Source organism: Chelonoidis abingdonii, chromosome 13, assembly GCF_003597395.2.
Source record: "Chelonoidis abingdonii isolate Lonesome George chromosome 13, CheloAbing_2.0, whole genome shotgun sequence".
In the NCBI taxonomy this organism is placed as follows: domain Eukaryota; kingdom Metazoa; phylum Chordata; order Testudines; family Testudinidae; genus Chelonoidis; species Chelonoidis abingdonii.
This window is the reverse complement of record NC_133781.1, coordinates 30,685,502-30,700,516: the sequence shown is the minus strand read 5'-3', so window position 1 is coordinate 30,700,516 and position 15,015 is coordinate 30,685,502. Positions and strand designations below refer to the sequence as shown.

The following is a 15,015-nucleotide window of genomic DNA, read 5'->3' as shown; positions in this document are numbered from 1 at the left end:
CACACATTCAGAGTGTAATTTTTGCTAAGCGTGGTTCTGGTTTTTTTAAAACATTCTGGATAACAGTAAACCTTTAGAGCTCCCATCACTCTTGAGCAAACTTACAGGGTAGTATTTTGCTAAAAGTCATTTGACCATTGTGTGCACCTTTCTGCCTTTCCTATCTAATCACCGGTGGTTACCAAAAGATTTATATGCAGTGACTTTCCCCTCTAGCCCATCCTGATGGATTCCTGCAATGATATCACAGCTGCTTGTTTGAGACATAGTGTCAGTGCAATGGAAGTGATTGTGAGATTGGTATTGCAGATAGAAACAGAATGTTCCATATCCTCTACACATATTTTCTGGTCAATCATTACTTTTAAGTGAGGAAATAGAGAGGGACCATTACTAGTTTAAATGGGGGTTTGGTAAACTCGACTGCCTATTTCAGAGTTTGCAAGGAAATGGTGAGGCCTCATTAAAAGAGGGCTCAGAGCATTCCCTGCATTAATCTCCTCTGAAGTACAATGGCAGTGCTGTAGCAGTCCCAGCTCTGTACACATAAAAGCTGCAAGCGCTTGCTGTGCTACTTCCCTTTTCCTGAATACCAAATAGATATGTGCTGCAGGGTTGTGTTGGAGAAAAGGAGTTTCCCTTACTAATCAAATGCAATCTGCTTTTTTTCATTATTCAGTTGCCTTTGAGAAGCCGAAGGCACCACTGAAATATCTGGAATCTGAAGCTTATTTATGTCTTGCCCATAGTTAATTGCCAAAAGCTCCCAAAGGAAGTGCTTAGTGACAGCTTCGTAATGTATGTCATTTGGGGAAATGCCTTTTACAGCTGACCCTCAAAGGTGCGCTTTATTTTCCTAGTTTAGAAATAGAAGGAAACGCTTGACAGAGTGATAATTTTTCCAACTCCACTATTCTGAATGCTTGGGGGGATAGGGGAGCCATCTGCCAGAATTCCTTGCAAGAAAGGAAGCTGAAGGATCCATTTGCCTTGTGGCAAGTGACCTGTGCTGCTCAACAAGAAACTGCGGTTCAATTCTTGGTCTCCTATAGTGTGTACTGTAAGGGGCTGGGAGTGCTGAGCACTCGTACTATCTCTTAGTGGCCTGCAGCTAAACTGCGTTTTTCTGAGATCCTATTAGATTTCACTAACTAAGCAGGGTTAGTTCCCTGCAGTGTTTGGATGGAAGACCTCAGAAGAAAATACCTGATGCTGCATAAATTGATAGTGGTGAGTCAAAAGGTGACATTCTTCTTTCTGAGAAAGTAGTGAATGAATGCACAATGGCTGCAGCATGTCATTAGGGAATGGATGGTCATCTTTTGGATGAGACATAAATCGGAGGCCCTGGCCAATGTAGTTATAAAATCCCATGGCACTGTTTATATGAATGGGGGCAGTAAACCAGGCCTCTCAGTCAAATTCCAGCTCTGGCTACATTCTGCCTCCTTAAATTCCCCCTGCATTTTGGAGATGGTGTTTTTCTTCACTGTTGGGCAGTATTGCTGTGCAATTTCACCCCATAGGGATTAATATTTCAGCAATGGGTGTAGGAGGTCCCTGTGTAGAAATTGTCTATCAATTTAAGGTCCTTTAGGATGAAAGGCACAGAATATCAGAAACAACCACTAGCTGACTATGACACTATTGAGCTTTTCTGAGCCTTGCCCTGTCATTGGTTAGAAAAAGGGTGGCTGCAATGCATATTCTGGAAAATAGGGTGTAAAATGGGGAAAGCTGGAGGGTTGTCAGAACTCCACCAGGTACTCCCTGTGCATCAAGGAGCACAGATGTCTGGGGGTTCTTGCTCGCTGCTGTACCATGGGGAATTGGGCAGATACTTCCCCCACTTATTGGGGATGAAAGTGGCACAGCCTTGGATTGGCTTGGAAATGGAGGTGGAGGATTCTTTTCCCTGGCCCCAAAGGAATCTCTTAGCACACAGCCCTGCTGCTTAGACAATTGCTGGAACGAGGACCTACGCCTTTGGCAGTTGTTCCCCTATGGTTTCAACTGGTCTTCAGATTCAAGGTCCCATTCAATAGGTTTTTCTCTCCAATCACAAAGGCTAGAAACTTTTTTTAAAATATGAACTTGTATTCTGCTGGAAATGATTTGTGAAACTCTGCATGAGAGGACTGGGGATGTAATGGAGTCAGTGGAGGAACTCCCCCAGGAAGTTTAGGGAGAGGGGGTTGATGCTTGAGAATTGAGCACCTATCTTCTTTTCCACCTCAGATTAGCTAGTCTTGGAGTCTCTAGATATGGCAAACCACAGAGTTAACTGGACTCTTTATTTTTCAGTGCGGGCAGTTCTGAAATTGTGGTGCCTTTAATTGCTGGAGAAATGGAATCAGTGTTTTATATTTTAAAATTATATAACCCAGGTGTTTGATCTTGACACATTGCTCTCGCACTTTTTCTTCCCTCCCCCCTGCTTTGCCAGGTCTCTTCAGGGAAACCCAACCAACGCAGATCATTCTTTCACAAGTGTATGCGAGTTCTGCTTTATTTAGTGTCTCGCTCCCCCTCTCCAGGGACTCTGCTGGATGACTGCAAACCCTTTCTTTCTCTCCTTGTGTTGGGAAACATGTCACTGTGGCAGTTGCAATACCACGAGCTTGTCACCGTGACGATGGAAATCACTGCACGATCATGAATGCGATGAATGTTGAGAGCCTTGTTTGATTCTCATTATGCCGCAGCAAAGTTTTTCAAACCAAATGTTATTTTAAAAGCAAAAACACTGTAATAACTGTCTTCCTCATTCTTTCCACAGAACCTCCAAGAGTTCTGTCATTAAATATTTAAATAGTGTGAATTATTTTTCTTCTGTTCTCCACAGGTTTTGCATGCAGAAGAGTGTCAGATTGGTGCCAGGAGTCACGCTGGATTTAATAGAGAAGTAAGCAAGATTTTATGACATTAAAACTACTGCTATCCTGACTTCCATTATTATAGTTGGTTTGATGGCGAAGGGAAATTGCTTTTTAGTCACATTGTCCTCAAGATCCCTTCATTCTACTTGTGCACATGCACCTCCTTGGGGTGCTTCTGTTGCCCAAGACTCACTTGGGGGTACTAAGTTTACCTCTGCTCATTTTTCTTTGACTATCTTACCCCGTTAGTCCTTTGTTTTGCATTTGTTCTCATGCCGATGGTGTGTCTCATTATATTGTCTTTACCACAGGCTGGCAGAACAAGCAGTGACTATAGAAGGATGAATTCATGCAGGGAATGCTGTTTAGATGGAGTCTTATGCTTGCCCTAGAGCTTTGCTCAGACCTTTTAACTTACAGGTCACTTAGGTCTCATTCGTGTTACGTTGTACATACTCTAGCCTGACAACTGTCATCCCAGAATCCAAACTTCAGTCACCTTTTTGGCAATCAGTTTTGTCAAGCCACCTAACTAGTGGTTTGGGGCACACATTGAGAGAGCTTGTCAGTGGAGATCAATGGAAATGTTAGATAATGCTCATAGCCTTCAATTTTTGGAGTTACAACTTCATACACATTAAGGTCACATGTGAAAGTAGTTTAGTACTCTCAGCCTATACCCTAGCTGACATAAAACCATGTGTCAAAAGCCTCTGCGTAAGACAGGCAAAGACTGCTGTAGTAGAGAATGTCTAAAGTCAGGCAGTGAGGTGCATTGGTAGAACTATATGAGAGCACAGAACTGAAATGGTTCCTGCAGTTCTGGTGTTTAGATGCATTGGCAGAGCTGTGTCCAGGGGAGACTGAGACTGGAACAGCAAGGCCAGGATTGGGATGCACTGGCAGAGCTGTCTTGGGTGCACAGTGCTGGAACTCTGCATGGAAAGCTTTCACAATACTTGTCTGAAGTGTGAATGTCTCTCAACACAGCTATCATTTTCTCTTTCATGACTGATAAAATCCATTCAATATCCTGAGTGTGTGTGTGTAAAATCAGAAAAAACAAGACATGTTTTGTCACTTCCTCAGCACACTGTAGTGTTCTTTCTATCTAATAATGGGATTATATTTCAATCCTTAATGTCATGGAAACCTATAATAATCCTTTCAACCAAACAATATTTGACCATGGCTACTGGCTAATGGACAGCCTAGAGCAAAATGATGGACTAAGTAAACTCTTCTCCAAAACAAAGTCCAAGTTATGCAAGCCACCCAAGCTACTGAAAAACTAAACTATAATTAATCTATTGCATTCTTTGTTTTAAAAATTTTTATAGGAAGGTATTTTTTGCCATCAGGTGAGGTAGTACATGTTTGTGTGGATGGTCTCTGAGATTTGTGCCACATGGTTAATATTTTGAAGCTTCCTATTCTTAGAACATTGTGTACCCAAGTTAAATTAGCTTGAAACAATTATTAAAAGATAATTCAATTTCTGAGATGTTTGCCATGAGAAACGCTGATTGTCAAGATTAATTAGAATAGGCCATGGACTTGGACTTCTGACACGTGAATGTCTAGAGCCAATTATCCTCTTTCAGTTCTCCAGGATTAGAGTCAGTCATTCATTCTTTCAGGTGAACGGCATTCTCTGTGGTGTTCGGAGGGGTTGGGTTGGGGTATTCAGTCAGTGGGTACATAGTAGTAGTGTTTTAATGTTTTGTTTTTTTTTTTGCTTTTTTAATAGGTTCCTGTAGAGTACAGTGATTTGCAGCTCTCATTCCTTGCTCCCAGACTGCCAGTAGCAAATTATATTTTGCAACCGTGGTGATGAGTGTAGGATTCCATCAGCTAAAATATCCAGTTTAACGTGCTGTCTTCTCTTTTGGCTTATTGCATTGTTAAAGTAGCTCTGTGTTGAAAAACCTGCCCATTTTAACCCCAAATAAATTTCGAAGTCTAGTTGAATGCCAGGAAAAGTTCCGTGTAATGTATTTTAGGAGATAGGTCTATACCAAGCTGCTCAAGCGCCCAGAAGTGTTTACCCATTCTGGAAGCCCTGCTGACATCACACATTTGATCTATGTGAAGATGGCTCCAGCATCTGCAGGTTAGGTAGGAGAAGCCAAAGTATGATTCTGTTAATCTTAACTTCGAAGGCAGTAATGCATCAATGAGTTCAGACCATGTCCAAGAGATCCAGTAGACAAAGAACAGGCTTGTGGTATAAAGGAGGAGGCTGAAATCACTGAGAATCCCTGATGTGATCCTCAGCTGACATGAAACTGTAACTAGGCAAAGCCCTGCTGGAACGGTTTGAAGACTGGAACCTGCCAGGGGCTCCATGTGGAAGATGGGTGACAACTGGTAACCTTGGCATGCCTGTAGATTTTTTATTGTTTTATTATATGCTTTCTCTGTAATGTTTTTGTCCTAAATAAATGTGAAGGCTGGTCACTGGTAAACACATTCAGACCCTGGAAGAAAGCAGAATGGCTGGCGCTGGACAAAGGTCAGACCTGCTGGGATAAGCACTGTGAATTGCCGGGGACTTGCAACCTTAAATCCCTTGTTAAAGAGAGTGATGAAGGTCCCCACGCATAAAGAGGTGATGGTTGGAGACCGGAAACCTAAAGGGGGTCCATGAGTAGATGACAGAGGGAGGGGGCAGAGTTCATTTAACCCCGGAACTGTGACAGCACTTATCTGCTTGTTTCTGAGTGAGGATCCAGCCCAGATCATTGACTAAAACTGGCAGAGCAAGGCCCTTGGATAGTGACAGATTATGCAGGAAAACAAAACGAAATCTCTTCAGCTCATCGGCTGTGAAAAAGAAGCCGATGCAAAACAGGGTCAGAAATCTGTTTGCTAAAGTAAAATAAAAGAACTTGGAGAATTAATTCAGCTCTTTCATCCATCTCCAGAACTATTTTACATTCTCCATCCCCTAATTCATGAGCCATGTCGAGTTTTTAGGTTTTGTTTTCATTACACCAGCAGTGAACACATTTGATTTTTCTTTTCCTGTTTGCAATATGCTTCGTGGATTTTTAACTGAGGTTTTCTAAATATCACATTGCACACTGCAGCAATATTTATGTTCTAGCAATTGCTATAAAATCTTCATGTCTATGTATAGATTTTTCAATAGTACAGGTTTTTAACTAATGTACTGTGCAAGAGTGCAGGGGAGATGGACCAGAGTTCCTTGCAATCTGTGAAGTATCAGAGGGGTGACCGTGTAAGTCTGGATCCGCAAAAAGCGACGGAGAGTCCTGTGGCACCTTATAGACTAACAGACGTATTGGAGGATAAGCTTTCGTGGGTGAATACCCACTTCGTCAGACACATGACCTTCTCCAATATGATTTGATGATTTTTATTAATTCTTATTTTTAAGCTTGCTCCACCAGGAGCACGGTCTTCTCCCACACCTTGTATTGCAGAGATCAGGTGTCGCCCACCCTGAGGCAGTGCGGGGAGCCCTCTGCAGCTTTACAATCACAGACCTACTCACTCAATCGCATGACAGCAGGGCTGCCGAGGGTTCCCTGCACGGCCACAGGGCTGGTGACTGCCGAACATGTCATTAATGATAATCTATTGCAAATATGTGAGTACCTCAAGGTGAAATGGAGGAGAAAAGTTGTCTCCTTTGAAAATCGGTTCTGTTTCACTGCTAGGTGGGAATACAATATGTGAAGCCACTAGCTCAACTTGAAAATGCAGGAAATCTAGGCTGTGTAACTGGGCCGCTATGTGTTCTACTGCTTATAAATAGGCAGTGGGCAGAAGGGTTCAGAATATTCTCAAAGATGTAAAATCATAAACTAAGGGGCTGAGGAAAGGGATTAATCAGTAAACCGCTAAGTATTGACAAAGCTGTTGAGCTGGCTGCCAAGATGGGTTTCTTGGTTTATTGTGTGATTTGGCTGACATACACTTGTCCTTATTGTGGTCATCTTTTTGTGTTTTCAAGGCAAATGAGGCTAAGAGTCCTTGTATAACTCTAAATTGAAAATGACAAAACTGACATCTCTACCAGTGGGTGAGGTAATATCTTTTATTGGACCAATGTCTGTTGGTGAGAGAGTCGAGCTTACACAGAACTCTTCTCTGGGTCTGGGAAACATGACTACAAAAGTGCTGTATTCTCTACTAGTGTCATTTTAAACCCACCTGGGCCACCTGTGTCGTCGTCTTCTGCCTCTGAATCTGTTTCATGGCTATTGCAATAGCAGCATTTTAAGCAATGGAATAAGAAAAATCAGAGTATATTAAAACAGGCAGATGTTGTGGGAACGGGGGGAGTGGTTTACTTTGTTGGCTTTGTTCTTTAGTCTGAACAAAATCCTAAGCACTGTAAATTGGTGACATAATCAGTTATTAAAATCTTTCTGTATTATCTAGAGCAAAGTTATATAAAAATTGTGGCCAAACAGATATTATGAGTTCACATGATATAAAAGCATAACATTAGGAGAGAGTTAACATACGTTACTGATTTTACTAGATTTATAATAATTCTAAATACTTAAAGCTAGAAGAATTTGTTTCAGCAAGGTGTATAGAAATTGCATGAAATTGGTAGCTGTCTATGCTGTGGTCATGTTAGTAAATGCTCTGGATTGCTGTAAGCTATCTAAACAACAGAAGCAGAAAAATAAGTAAAAATGGAAGTGGCAAAATAATTTCTAAGTTTTTCTGACTTCATTAACCACAGTGCTAAAAAATCATGTCTGGTCAAGTGACAGATCAATTAGCAAAACCTATCCTGTCAAACCTTTCTGTCTACATAGCGTGAGAATCTAGAACCACATCTTGTTTCTTAAATATATTAGAAACAAAAAGAATTCTAACAACGGTATTCATCCAATACTAGATGGAAATAGTGGAACTGTTAATAATAATGTAGAAAAAGCAGAGGTGTTCAATAAGTATTACTGTTCTCTGTCTGGGAAAAAGCCACATGATGCATTCATGTTATATGAGGGTGATAAAGTACATTCCATCCAACAGTAACTAAGGATGGTAAATAGCAGCTACTAAAGCTAGTCATTTTTAAATCAGCTGGTCTGGATAACTTGCATCCAAGAGTTTTAAAAGAACAGTCCAAGGAGTTCCCTGTACTGTTAATGCTGATTTTTCAATAAGTCTTGGACTGTTGGAGAAGTTCCGGAGGACAGGAAGAAAGCTAATGTTCCATTATTTAGAAAGGCACGGTAGACGACCCTCATAATTATAGGCCTATCAGCCTGACTTTGATCCTGAGCTAAGTAATGAAATGGCTGAGATGTGCCTCGATTAATTAAAAATTAAAGGAGGGTAATTCATGCCAAACAGCATGGGTTTATGGAAAATAGATCTTATCAAATTAACTTGATTTTTTTATGTGATTGCAAGTTTGCTTGATAAAGAGAGTGTTGATGTAATATACTTCTGTAAGACATTGACTTGGTACTGCACGACATTTTGATTAGGAAAGTAGGATGATACAGAATCAACATGGCACATATCACATGGATTAAAAATGGGCTGATAAGTCTGAAAATGTAATTGTAAACGAGAAATCATCATCAAGCAAGTTTCTAGGGGGTTCTGCAGGGATTGATTCTTGGTCCTATACTATGTAACATTTTTACCAGTGACTTAGAAGAAAATATCAAATAATTGCTGATAAAGTTTACAGATGGTAAATTGGAGAGGATTCAGAGAAGAGGTTTGAGAATGATTAAACATTGGAAAACATGCCTTATAGTGACAGACTCAAGGAATTCAATTGGTTAGTTTCCTGGGGTCATGTAATAATTTTTGTTGTCAGAAGAGGGTCGCGATGCAATGAAGTTTGAGAACTCCTGATCTAGAAGAAAGAATACAATAGTAGAACCTAGAGGAGCAAGCTAATGGATTTTCCATTTCTAATTTATTATTGGATTTATTATTTCCTTCTGGGTGTCATTAAGTAAGTAGTTTTCAGGAGGTAAGGGTAGTGGTTTGGTGAACTGTGATTGGGAAGTCATTGCATATATAAAGGTTGCTGTAGAAAAAAGCTCAGAAATTGGAGAGGAAAATTAATGGGACATCAAGCTGGGCATCACTGGCAGAGCAGGTATGCAAAAGATCATAGAATCATAGAAGACTGGGGTTGGAAGAGACCTCAGAAGGTCATCTAGTCCAACCCCCTGCTCAAAGCAGGACCAATCCCCAGACAGATTTTTACCCCAGTTCCCTAAATGACCCCCTCAAGGATTGAACTCACAGAGGTAGAATTCTCCAGGGTCCCTAGGGTGACCAGTTAGCAAGTGTGAAAAATCGGGACGGAGGTAGGGGGTAATAGGAGCCTATATATAAAAAAAGCTCCAAATATCAGGACTGTCTCTATAAAATTGGGACATCTGGTCACCCTAAGGGTCCCAGAGGTGAGGATGAGAAATTATAACTCAATACTACTGACTCGTGGGAACCAGTGGAGGCAGGTTCGTGGTCCAGTCGAATGAGAAAAATGATGATTGCACGAGGAATTCTGCATGTAGTAGAGAGGAGCCAAATTGGTTTCAGGGAGGTCAGAGATGGAGGAGGTTGTTGCAGAGGTCAAGACAGGAGGTGACTAGGGTGTGGACAAGTGTTTTGGGGATAAGTGGGGAAGGGTCAGATTTGTGAGATATTGTGGAAGAAAAAAAGGGGGTTAGGAGTCAGAACTCCACTCTGTAAAGTCGGTTGTCCTTCCTAAGGCTTGCTGGTTTTGCTCTTGCTCTTGGACCTCTTAGCCACTTTGGATTTTATGTAGCCATTGGCAACTATGGCTCAGTGCAGGTGAACCTCTGCTTTCCAGTGAGCTTGCTCTTTGTTACCCAGGTTTAAGGACCAGTTTGCCTGAATCAGATGAGTGATGACTCCCCTTAGATCAAAAAGCAAAACAGTTGCTTGGCCTTCTAGTCCTTTGCTCTGGCCACCACACCCTGCTTAGTATATTTCCTTTGCTGTTGCTGAGACCAGAAATCAAGCGTTTCTCAGTATTGCACTAAAACTACTCACAGTACGGTAGGGGGTACTTGTTACAAGAGTTTTTTCTGATTTCTTGCTCCTTCCTGATATCTCCATAACACACTTTTTAGAAGCGCTGCCTTCCTGAGAAATGTTCTGAGTAAAGGTTCCTGAGGATAGCAAACATTAAACCCTTTTCATCATAATCTGATAAAGATATAAATTATAGAGAACACATGTTTTTATTATTGTCCCATGACAAGTCTAGCTAGACAGTAGCCCATACTGTAATTTATAATTTAGCTGTCTTTAAACCTGGGAAAGGAGTTTATTTTCTAATTAAGATGATGAGTTTGGGAGTAAATTACTCTGCACCTTCCTTGAAGAGTCCAGTTTTCTAATTATCTAGGCTCACTCAGCAGCCTGATGAATAAGCATGTTGCTGCCTCTACCGTACATTTATATTATCAATCCTTTGAGAGGGAGCCAAAATAATCCATATTTTGGAACTAATGCTGGAGTTAACTAATACAATTTTTAAAAGGAACATACAGAATGTGAGGAAACCTGGGAAACTCAGGGGACTGAGAATGATGTACAGTGCTTTTTTCCAGCGGGGCCATTTGTTGGTGTCTGGTACAGATAATTAGTGAGCAGAAGTCCCTCTCATCTGATCGCTGTTCAGTTTTTTTGTCTGAAATGAGTTAATGGATACAATCATTTGTAATGACCAAATATCCATGGTAAAAAAAAAAAACAACAAACCATCACAATTGACTTGAATCATATTCCCTTGCCACCAATGTTTTGTTACACATCTTAGCAGACATACCATGTTATCTGTGGGACGTGAACAGTCTTCTAAAACCTAGATATATAGTCCCTGCAGATCAGGGTTGAGTCACATAGCCAGGAGCAGTATAGCTTGCCTTGCTGCTGCCTGTTCTTTAGCTGTTTTGGGAACACAGATCTCAAGTCTCTAGGTCTGACAATCAAGCACCTTTCAACAGCGCAAAATTCACTTTATAAAAATTACTAGAAATAACAAGTTTGGTACTAAAAATTACCTTTGTTTCCATTATAACTATTATGGAGTGTCATAGGCTAGAAATCAGTAATTCATTAGTGTCTGTCAGTCACTGATAAGATGAATAATGATTCACAAGGAACTAATTTAGAGTTGAAGTGGGAAAAACAAAACCCAAAGAGACTACATAGCAGAAAGAATGTGAGTAATTGGGGAAAATGTAGAAATCATGCTGTAAGGTAACAAAATAACAAATGCCCAGAGAATCTCAATTAGTCCGAATTGCCTTTAGAACAGTAGATTGGAACGGAGGCAAAGTAGTGTGATTAGTTAGTTAATAGTAGTTTAGTTTTTCATCTCTGGAGATCCCAGTTCAAATTATGAGTAGGTCAGGGACGCTTAGTAATTTTTAGACATCCCAAACCAACACACAATTTGTTGGGATTAGCAAGTGTCTATTCAAGAAAGACCCAGGACTGGACTGACATGACAGTGGCCAGGTCACATGATATACAACCATTGGCACATCTCTGAGGGGAAAATCTTCGCGAAGGCAGATGTAGTGCAGAAAGTCAATCAGCATGAGATTCACACACTCAACTTAAGACAAAACCAAACACATTCAAAATAGCCTCTCATCCCTTCCCCTCTCCTTCTCTTCCCCGCTACCACTCCATTAGGGAAAATTCAACAGAAGCAGAAAACCAAGAAACCTGGTAGGAGAAGGGAATGAAGACACCTTTTCTGCATGGCGTTTTGATAGCAGTCCTGGAACTGTAACAAGCTCAGTTTCAAACATTTGGAGCACTAATTTCCTCTTATTGTATGCTTAGCTGATCATGTACTTTGGCATTCAGAATGTGATCATCCTGCCCTTTAACAGCCTTTGATTTTGTATAAATTCATTTCTCCTGGTGCTGGCTGTGTGCTTCCTTGGATCCCAGTATGTATTAGCCACATGTCAGTAAGGAAGAGTGAGGCTTTATGTGACTCACACTTCCCCTTAGAATTCCATGAAGGGCCTTTTACAGTTGTCAGAATCAAACTGTTCCTCTCACGACACAGCTCTGTTCTCAGCTCCCTTCCATTACTTTTGAAATCAAAGATAATTGCTTTTATCACTTTTCTTTCCTGAGGGTTAGCATGTCCAGCAAATTCTTGCTCATCTATTTAAAGCAAACTCCATCCACCTGTTGCCACTTTTGCTCAGTAGCCATTAGCAATGACATTCTTTCATTCCAGCTGAAAGCGTCAGGAGGATCAGACCTGTTCATGTTTTGATAAGAACAGCACTGGCTTCATCCATTTTTAAATAAAATTGTTGCTAACACTAAACATGATTCTTTTAAATAGTATGACCAGCATGACTTTGTAATCTGTTCTAAATTTTCTGAAGAAACAGTGCTAAAACTGGTTTTGGGTTGTTTTGTTTTGCAGCATGGGAATAGCCAGCAAGGTGCATATCTCAGTGAATGGGAAAGAAATATTATTGATGGCATCAGTAGTGTGGCTTGGTCTATAAGGCAATGAGATCCTTGCCCCAAAGACCCTTCAGTGTAAAATAGTCATGAACACACAGAATTAAAAACAGTCCAAGGTGTGTAGGAAAGGGAGAGAGAGAAACGGTGGGGGAAAGTAATATTGACTTGGGAGGAAATATAATTCTTAGTTCACTTTTGAAGACTGCAAACTTTGGACCAAAGCTGGGCAGCTCACAGTCCCAGAATTCCTTCTAGTCAGTGTAATGGAAGACCCCAAAATTTGACTTTAAATATATTTTGAGATTTAAACGTGTCGGCAACCAAAGGATAGTAGTGACAATTTGTCATTATATTTAGCTGACGAACGTGGCTCATTAGTACTTGAGTTGAGGGGTGAGGAAGACTTATAGGTTTTCTTTAAGAATGATGATCCAGAAGGTTTTCTCTTTGGCAATGAATCATTTCTTATTGAAATGGAGCACTTAGTTTTATCACCATTGTTAGATAAAGAGCCAGGTGCTTGTTTACTGCAAAGCTTATTGTGTTTGCAAAGTAATGATCATACTCAACAAGATGGTTTTCATGGCAACACCGTTCCATTGCTTAATATAGATAGATGGCAGGACTGAAAACAAAGACACAAAGTTTTAGAACATTCCAGGATAAATGCTGTCAGAACTTTCACTCTTTTGTTGATTGTCTCAAGGAGATGGGCGAGGTTTCAGGAGTTAGCCAAATCAGTTAGAATCATGTCCTTTCTGTATCACCCGCATGATTGTATGGTAATGAGAGAAATGCTCCCTTTGATTGAACTAACCATTGACGTGCAGATGTATCTTTCTAGCTGAATGACTTACACTGCAAGATTCAGGCACTTGTGTACCCTTTGGGCTTCCCCTCATATATGCTCTTTGAGACACAAGTAACAAGGAAGCCCCAGAGAGCTAGTAAATATTAGCATTGGTGATTGGAGCCCAGCAGAGAGAGCTACCATACCTACTGCCTCACCACATTTCCCAGATCTTAAAAGATAGGCAGGAGAGTGATCAGTGGTTATACTAGTGGCAGGAGAAAATGTTAAGAATTGGACTGAGGACCTAGCTGGTAGCAAGGTTGTAGATTTGGATAACCACCCCAACTTTGAACTTTCCCTTTCACTGCTTATGAACACATCAGAGAATATTAACTATAACATCTTGTTCTAACATATAAGCCATACATTTTAATGTGCATCTCAATTTTATACACATTAGATGTCCAGTAGTAAAGTTAATGCAGTGAAGCCTTTACCAACTGAGTTGGGGGGGAAAACTGGCTTCATTTGAAGTAAATGTTTCCATTGTAATTAAAGTGATTCACAGGATTTTGCTAAATTTCTGAGGACATTGACAGTTGCACCTGGCACAAGTTCAGTGACCTTGACATTTCGTAGTCTGCACTTTTCACAATATACTGTAGTGATTTAGGGCTTTGTAAAGGTGACTGTTACGAATAGTTGATGGAAGAAGCAATGGATACTGTAGATATGTTAAACCATAGCCAAGAGCTGAGGCAGTGTGGCCTCCCTCCCCCTTTTAAATTTTATTTGTTTGTTTGTTTATGGCCTAGATTTAGAAATGAAGTCTGCTTGGTCCTTGATGTCAAGGGCTTTCCAATGATTGTCAGAACATAATATGAAAGACATCAGGAGAAGTGAAACCAGGAAGGCAGCAAAATCCCACATGGGACAAACTCTTTGTGGAGCTTTGCTGCCTTCTGCTCATTCCATGTTTGTTTTTTAGTGGCCACATACCCAAAAAGGTAAAAAGCATTTATAATGTTATGGTCTGAGGACTGCCTTGAAAGACCTTGTCCCACAGTGTGCAAGCAAATACACTGAGAATCTCTGCAAATTGCTTTATTTGAAAAACAGTTAAGATACTCAAGTCTAAGGAAAATCTGTGTATTCAGTGGAACTCTGCAAAAATAAACAAAATGAAAGCTAACTCTGTTTTCTGAAGGGGAATGGAAATTAGACTATTTAATGTAAGCAATCAGTTTTTTATTTTATCATAAAACTGTGAGAAAGGAAATAAGAAATGCTTTACTTTTCCTCCAACCTTTTATTCCATATTTTTTTCTGTAACATTAGGCAGCAGCTCCCATAAGTAATGGGTACAGGCTTGATACTGCTGAATTTCAGTGCAGGGTGATTGAGTTTCTAAGGTTGGTTGGTGATGGACTTATTCAATTTTTGGCTGATTACTTATCCCTATTATTGAATGATCTCTTGTTTAAGCATCTGAGAGTTGAGAATTGCTCCTCCAGTCCCCCTCTGAAGTTAAAGTTGATTCCCAGCAAAGATGAGATTGACTGTTATCAGATTATGTTCAGATAAAGCCCTTTCCCAGATCATTCAGCCTGTCATCCAGGCAAACACAAGCAGTTTAATCTTCAGTGTGTTCACAGGACGGAGATCAAGGACGTCTCATCTAGGAACAGAAGCATTGCTGACTTTTTTATGCAAAGATTTATCCTGCTAATTTTCTGAACTTATTGAGTTCTCTGTGTAACATGCAGAATAACAGTGCAGTCAAATACCTCTTAATGATGTTTGGTAGCTGCAATTTAAAATGTATGGCCCTGGTATATGTGCAGACAG

General features: G+C 40.4%; 1 protein-coding gene across 3 annotated transcripts in view; it reads left to right on the top strand.

Moving 5' to 3' along the window:
* Positions 1-15,015, top strand: part of RPTOR (regulatory associated protein of MTOR complex 1) — a 290,490-nt gene that overhangs the window by 141,987 nt on the left and 133,488 nt on the right. For all 3 annotated transcript variants that reach the window (XM_075071909.1, XM_032797289.2, XM_032797288.2), the window contains exon 7: positions 2,846-2,905. In XM_075071909.1, coding sequence (XP_074928010.1) covers positions 2,846-2,905 — 60 coding nt within the window. The remainder of the gene's footprint in view (positions 1-2,845; positions 2,906-15,015) is intronic.